At 48.4% G+C, this 7,904-nt stretch overlaps 1 protein-coding gene across 1 annotated transcript in view; it reads right to left on the bottom strand.

The window, feature by feature from the left end:
- The window catches only part of LOC101989846 (CUB and sushi domain-containing protein 2-like), a gene marked incomplete at its 5' end in the record, with an annotated part of 31,392 nt that overhangs the window by 1,674 nt on the left and 21,814 nt on the right, over positions 1–7,904 (bottom strand). The window contains 4 exons of the mRNA XM_013355622.2: positions 1,161–1,322; positions 3,024–3,089; positions 5,260–5,439; positions 5,915–6,026. Of these exons, the coding sequence (XP_013211076.2) occupies positions 1,161–1,322; positions 3,024–3,089; positions 5,260–5,439; positions 5,915–6,026 (520 nt within the window). The remainder of the gene's footprint in view (positions 1–1,160; positions 1,323–3,023; positions 3,090–5,259; positions 5,440–5,914; positions 6,027–7,904) is intronic.

Here is a 7,904-nt window from a genome sequence, read left to right as displayed (position 1 = left end):
GTGGTCACACATGGACTGTGTGTGTGGAGGGCGTGGTCACACATGGACTGAGTGTATGCTAATTTATCCATCCATCCATTCAATAAACTCTTGTTTTCTGATCACACAAAAGCTGAAGCCTGAACAAGCTTTAAAAAGTGAAGAGATGCTTGAAGGTAAAAAGAAGCTTCGGGTCTCGCTAGTTACCACGGTGTCCACAGATAAGGAACCTTAAAGAAACAGCTGCTGTGAGTGCTTTGCTGGGATGTGTTTTCTTTCCGAGGAACATAGTTTTGTGGTTTTTTAATTTTAAAACTTGGAGATACAAATGTATTCCAATGGGGTATATTCACTCTCAAGCTGGCTGCTTCGAAGTTTCATTTACCATTATTAAAATGTGTGTGTGTGTGTGTGTGTGTATGCGTGTGTGCATGTACATGTGTGTCTTCATGTGGGTGCTGGGAATCAAATGTGGGTCCTGTGCAAGAGCAGTAGGTGCTCTTAACCACCAAGCCATCTCCCCAGCCCCCAAATCAGGCTATTTTTTTCCCTGTAGATGTGATATAATGAAACCACTTACATTTTATCCTGGGGAAACATTGTGTTTCTAGCTTTTTGTAATATAAATATAATTCTAAAGTGAATACTGTTTATAATCCTATAAATTTTAAATGCTCCATTTCAATTTTGCATGGCAAAATAATTAATGAGCCCAACAATTTTCAAGGCTCTTGTTAGGAGCTGTGCAGGCTTTCCCCGGAACGGGCTGGTCTAGTATGTGCTTTGTCACTGCCGAGCTGGACCACCATCAAGGTTTACACTTCGAGGAGTTGGTGGAAACTCACATTTCGTGTTTGCTTTTCTCGTCTGATTATGACTGAAAGTATTTTTCCTTTAGTTTATTGACTACACTTGGGTTGCTGGGACATCTATGCTTCACCCCTTGGCCCAGTCTTCAGGCTATTTCTCTTTTCTTCGAGAGAGTTCTTCATGGGTTTTAGTGGCCATGGTTGTCATTAGTTCGTGGGCGAGGAATATAGCTATTCACTCTTCCCTGACCATCAGGCCAGGCCGAGCCCCATCTGACCCTATGAAGTAGTGACATTGATTCTTCCTGCCTGGGGTATGCACTGGCCACCCCTGTCCCTGTCCTGCTTCCCCAGACACAGTTGCTTCCTTACCTGCCAAGTGCAATTCCACCCCACTGTGGTCGATCATGGTGGCGTTGACCTTGCTGTTGGCTATCTGGAAGCTGGTTACTCTAAGCATGGCTGGCTGTTTCTTCCCCTGGTACTCATAAGCTCCTTTCCACAAGGAATTCTTGGCAAAAACATCCCCTGGAACTGGAAGGATGGGCGAACATGTGAGTTGGACTTTGACTGTTGCTGGAACAGCCAGGATCGCCTGGTAACGGATCCTAGCTCATACGTGAAGCTTTGAGTGTCTGAAATGGGGGAGATGGTTGGGTGCTCTGGTGATCGTGTGACGCTCTTGTGTCCTAGAATGGACAGGTGGAGGAAACTGACACTGGCATATTAAAGAGACATCTGGATGTCTGCGTTCATTTCAACTACCCGCAGAAGCCAAACTATGACAACTGCAGTATCTGTGGATAAATGAATGAAGAAAATGGACTAAACAATAGAATATCATTTATCTCCACAAAAGGGAAATCTTTTCCTTGTAATAACATGGTTGAATTTGGAAGGCATGATGCTACATGAAATGAGTCAGAGGCAGTGATACCTCAGTAGAGGTATCACTTACAGACCAAGCTAAGATGTCAAACTTTAGAAGTGGAGAGTGTGAGAAGTGGGATTGGGGGTGTAGATGCATGGCCAAAGGGAACACATTTTTAGCTGGGCAGGAGGGACTTTAGCTGGGCATGAGGCAGGATCTACTGCCTCGTGTCATGGCTATTGTTAATAATAATATTCTATATATTTTAAATGTGCTTAAAGAGTATATTTTAAATGTTCTGAGGTGATGTATGTTAATTAGCTTCATGCAATTATATCACAATATGTATATACAGACCCACAACATTGCCTCATAAACATGTACCTGTCAGTTAAGAATGAAATATAAATACATTTGTTTATATGTGGATATTAGCTGTTAAGTCAATGATAATCATCCATAGAACCATAGAGGTTACATACAGATAAGAGACTAGAATTCAGGGGACAAACAAACCTCTCCAGGAGAAAAAATAGTATAGATAGTTATGGATGGATGGGAAGCTGGAATATGAGGACCAAGTGGGTGGGGAAGAGAGGGATGGGGGAGGAAATATGGGAAGAGATAGCTAAAATTAAGGGCCGTTTGAGGAGTAGTATGGAAATCTAATACAATAGAAGCTTCCCAAAATACACACATATATGAAGGTGATCTAAATGAAACTGCCCAATAATGGGGAAGACAGAGTCCCAACTGGCCATCTTGTCTCCAAATGAAGATTTTAGTACTGGGAGTTCTTGGCCAAAGGGGTCCCATTGGAATATCCAAATAATCCAGGCTGTTACCAAGACTATAGGTTGTTCTCTGCAAACCGATGGCAAGGTGTTATTGCTGAAGATAACATCTACACAGCTCATTGAGCATAGAGAAACCAAGCTGGCACCCACAAAAAGCCTTTACCCACATGGGCTAGCATCTGGACGTGACGCTCTTAAAGACACAGAACCTGTCTTAAAGAGGCCCCAGTTTCCGGAAGCTCCCTGAGCATTTCCTGGGTCTCTGGGTTAGTGACCATACACTGGTGGGTGCTGTGCCAAGGAGGGCTGTGGTACCCAGTGGTTCCAGAGCCTGGGGACCTGGACACTCTTCTAGGGACCTTGACTTCCTCTTCCGCTGAAGCTGTTCCTGTAAGGCTCACTCTCCCTGAAGTCAGCCTGGCTTAGGAGTTGGCAGGGAACTGTCTTGTTGTCTACAGAGGGTTTCTAATCCTTCCCATGGCATGGGGTCCTATGTGCCTGAAGCTGGCTAATGGCACAGCACAGACAGCATCCATTTCATGAGCCAGAGATCTGGACTCTGCCTACCTGAGGCTTGGGTGAGCGGTGGCTCACGCGCAGTGTTGATGGGTCTTCCGCTGGGCCGGACCTCTGCTGGGGAAAGGGAATGGGAGGAAATGGAGTCAGCCTCTGGCCCACATTCTGTGGGAGAACAATGATGGCTGCCTTTCTGAGGTTGGGGGACATGCTCGCTGGGGTCTTGCTTTGGACAGCGATGGGTCTGGTGATGCTACAGACCGTCTCAGTACACAGTACACAGAAAAACGAGGGACTCAAACAATCATTCACACAGACACTGGCGTAACAGCGAGGCACTAAGGTACACATGCTTATGTGGCTGTCACTGTATTAAATATCAACAGAATCTGGTGTAATCTCTAAATAGTTAGGAACAACTAAAAATAGAATCATATGATCCAGCGACCTCACTACTGGGTGTACACCCAAAGGAACTAAATCTAGTGTGCAGCAGTGTTCACAGTGTCCAAGACACGCAGTCAACCTATTGGTCCATCTAGTGTGAACACACACACCACATCATGTACTACACACACACACACACACACACACACACACACACACTCATGCCACAATATGCCACACCACATACTATACACATACATATACACATCTTATACATATACCACACTACATACCACATACACCTCATACCACATACTACACACACACCCCACACCATACACTACACATATACCCTAGACTCAGTCTACAACATTTACCACATATATACATACAGTATATCATATACACACATGCCTCACACCACACATAACACACACACACATTCCATGTATCACACACACACACACCTCATATGACATATCACAAGAAAACATAGACCACATTGCATATCCCCACAGCATACCTCCCTCTCGCACTTCTCACACTATCTAACACGCACATCACATACCACACAAACATGTAACACACAATATATATCACATATCACCATGTACCTCCATGCCATCTCTCTCTCATACACACACACACACCAGGTATCACACACATATACCAAATACCACACACACACACGCACACCAGGTATCACATACGTGCACATCGTTTCCTCTGCCACCACATCATATACCCCCACCACAAACACACGCCATACCCATATACCACACGTGACCTCCTCCAGGAAGTCTTCCCTGGCTCCTGCCCTCCCCTTTAGCAGCCTTCCTCATCCATCCCCGCATTCAGAGCATCTCTTGGCTCCTGCTCGATACATGGTAATCAGCATCCCACACGAGCTTTCGTTATTTCTGTTTTCCATGTACGGCGGCGACATAATACACGGTGACATTTAACATGACAGCATTTTAAAATACCAGCTGTGTTAGGAGAACAGAGGCTGCAGGAAACTACATCAAGGCTAATGCACAGAAGAAGCTGCCACCCAGAAGGGAGAAGATAGGTGAACCAGCTAGGGAGGAAGATCAAACACAATAAAAACCCCAAGTGACTTGGAAAGGATATACATTGTTGTGCTTAAGAAAACCAGAAAGATCCAAAAGCAGGCTGCTGAGGAATGCCAAGGTAGCTGACAAGGATGTCAGTATTTTAAGGCTTGCTCCATCTTATTGTAGAAGCCCCCCCCCCCCCCCCCCCCGTCTGGGCTCATACAACATGCTGAAGGAAAGCCTTCCTTTCCTGTACAAACAGGAGAGGCAGGTGCTGGGTGAGTGACCTAGGAAGGACATGGCACTGGTGGTCAGTGCTCTGGGGCTTTCCGCTCAGTTCTCTAGCCCACCCCAATCCTGGCAGTGTTTTCTCTTTCTTCCTAAACTGTCTTTCTTCCCACTTCCATCCTCATGGGCCTGGAGACTCTGACAGGTGCCCCGGGGACACCGATCACACCTGTAACATGACACTGTGCCTTCCTGTGAATTCCATCAGGACAGAATCGCATCTTTCACCCCTCAGCACCCCAGACCAGGTCAGGTGTGGCAGAGTGACAATAAGACTAACTGGAGGAAGGGATAAAGGTATGCATTCTTTCAGCCTTGTGGAAGGAGCCAGGCAGGACAGTGTGGTGTTGTACTTGCGAAAGTGAAAGGGTTGGCGTGTGTTTGCTGAAGTGAAGGCAGGCGGTGGGTTTGACACGGGCTTGTGTGAGCTGTTCTGCAGCGGTCTCCTGTCTCAGCAACACTTCAATTAGAAGCAGGGCTTGTCCTCCTCCTGGCTATTACAGTACCTGCCAGCCCTTCCTCCCCAGCTTCAGCCCGAGAGAGGCCTTGCTCACCCAGGCAGACGGGCGGCTTGCCTGTCCAGCTGCCGTCAGCTTTGCAGGTACGGTGTTCAGAGCCACCCCTGAGGGAGAAGCCCTCCTGGCAGGAGTAGATGAGTGTGTAGCCCATGGATGGCAGGTCCAGTGCCCCGACGTTGGTATGTGTGGGTGTCTCTGGCTGCTTGCAGTGGTGGGCTGGGTGAGAGCAAAGACAACGTTAGGCCCAAGGAATCTGGGATTTGAATCCTCCACCCCTTTTTCCTATGTAGACGCCTGTTCCGTTACATCTCTGCCCTTTCATGCCTGGCTCCCCTTCCTTCATCTCTTTGCAGACTCACACTCCAAGTCTCTAGGAATGTCCTAGCATGATGACTTAGCCAGCTGCAGGACAGCTCAGTCTGCAACACTGAGAAAATGAACCCAGTATCTGCAATCTTTCCATGACCCTGCCACCAGAGTTCTTAGTTCTTGCTGGCTCTGTATTGCCTATGCTATGCTAAGGCATAGCAATCGCTTTTGAATTCCAGCAAGGCTTTTGTGTAAAAACATCCATGAGGCCCCAAGACGCAGTACTATAGAGAGAATAACACTGGTCTTAACAGGAGCACATCCCACCGCGCCGGTCTGGGCTAGTGGGTGACGTGTGTGATCGGGTGAGGGTGGCACTCACGGACACAGTCAGGTGGGGTTCCGCTCCAGGTCAGGTTGGGAAGGCAGGTCCTGCTGGTGGAGCCCTGAAGCAGGTAACCTTTCTGACAACGGAAGAGCACCGTGCTTCCAACCTGTGGCAAGGACAGAAGGGTGCCCTGTCATCTGTCAGCTAGTAGTGTTTCACAAGCAACCAATCACTCGCTTCTCAGGAGAGAATGCCAGCTCAGGCTGTTGCCTCTGCTGGCACCATGAAGCTTCTCTGGCTGAGTCTGAGTGGTCCTTTGGGGCAGTTGCAAGCATGCCGTGTGGCCAGATCAGTGCTGTTAAGGGGTGCAGAATCGGGACACCCATTTCCCCCTTGAATGGAAGACTAAACCCCAGCCTCCCTGGGCACAAAGCAGGGGTGGCTGCTGTTCCAGGATGATACTGGGACTCTGGGACATTCAAGTGTGATGGTGAACTTGAAAGCATTTTATAAGATGTGAAGAACTGTGCAAAATTAAACGATCGCTCTGTGTCCATTTCTTCAATGATCCTCTGCAATTCTAAGAACTGGAGACCTGTCCTCGTGATGGGTGTGGCCCCTGGAGACTGTGCTTTGGAAAAGTCTGTCAGAGAGAAGTGCTGCCCTCTCTCTGCTTCTCCCTCTGATTGGCCGTGTCCTCTCTGTCCTCCAAGAGTCACTGACTGCCTGGCTCCACTGGCATCTTCTGCCCATTTGCCTGAATGGACAGGTCAGTTTCCCACAATGCAACTCAGACTGCGGCATCTCCCAGCTCCACTGTTCCTACAAGCTCAGATTCAGACTCAAGGCGGGGCTCTTCATTTCACGGGTTTCCTCCACACCCAACCTGTCCTCTTAGGTTCCCTCCTTTGATACAGCACATTGGGCACCTTTATCTGCCTACTTGGCCAAACCCAAACTGGCAAGCTAAGTCTGATTCCTCTCCAATCCTGTCATGGGTCCTCTCAACTCTAGAGAGGCACAGGCGAGCACGGAGCGCCCTGAAGGCTCTACAGTCTCCACTCTCCCATGATGCTGCCCCCTCCTTCAACCCAGTTGTGAGAGCAGGGGTTTCCTTGGCTACGCGGTTCATGCTTCTTTTCTGAACCTCTGTGTTGCCAGGCAGTGGTGGCGCACGCCTTTAATCCCAGCACTCGGGAGGCAGAGGCAGGTGGATCTCTGTGAGTTTGAGACCAGCCTGGTCTACAGAGCTAGTTCCAGGACAGGCTCCAAAGCCACAGAGAAACCCTGTCTCGAAAAACCAAAAAATAAAAATAAAAAAAAACAAACAAAAAAACGGAACCTCTGTGTTTTCTGTGCTTGATGCAGCAGCCCCAGTGTCACTTTGAAAGAGAGCACGCCTTGGCCTTTGTGTTCCTGTATCAGGATTATTTATTCAATCAGAAATGTGGCCCTGTCTTGAATAGGGCTGGCTTTCTTGTCATGAAGCCCACAGTTCAAACGTCACCTTTAGGAGGGCTCTTCCCTGACTCCCATTTCTGAAGCAGCAACTCGGCCCGTTCACATCCTTCCACATGACACATGAAACTGTGTAGCACTCCGTGCTCTTGGAAGTGCTCGGGTTTGCATGGTTGCCGTGGTCAGGGAGGCCCATGGGACCAGAGCCCCAGCCAGCCCATCCCCCCGAATGCTAGAACCTGGGACAGCTCATACTTTCTGGGTGGGAACAGGACAGTTGACCTGCTTCTGGTCTATCACTGAAGATTAGCTCAGCACCTGTCTTGGGCCCCAGCTAACTGTCCTGACCTGAGCATACCCTCATCTCCCTGCTTCTCCGCTCTGTTCAGTGTCAGCCAGGCTGCCTATGGCTCACTCTGAGACAGATGTGCAGGACTTATGTGCAGATGGGGAGCCCCTCTGGAAGATGCCGCATGCCTAGCTCTTGCTGGCACCCACTGCCCAAATGAGTCCTGTTTGTGGCTGGAGTGTGCATGTCTTGTTTATTTTGGTATTTTCACAAGCATCCTACCCCAACTCTCGGGTT

The sequence above is a fragment of the Microtus ochrogaster genome, unplaced genomic scaffold, assembly GCF_000317375.1.
Source record: "Microtus ochrogaster isolate Prairie Vole_2 unplaced genomic scaffold, MicOch1.0 UNK359, whole genome shotgun sequence".
NCBI classification, from domain to species: domain Eukaryota; kingdom Metazoa; phylum Chordata; class Mammalia; order Rodentia; family Cricetidae; genus Microtus; species Microtus ochrogaster.
Note: the sequence above shows the minus strand (reverse complement) of the source record. Positions and strands in the feature narration are given on the sequence as shown.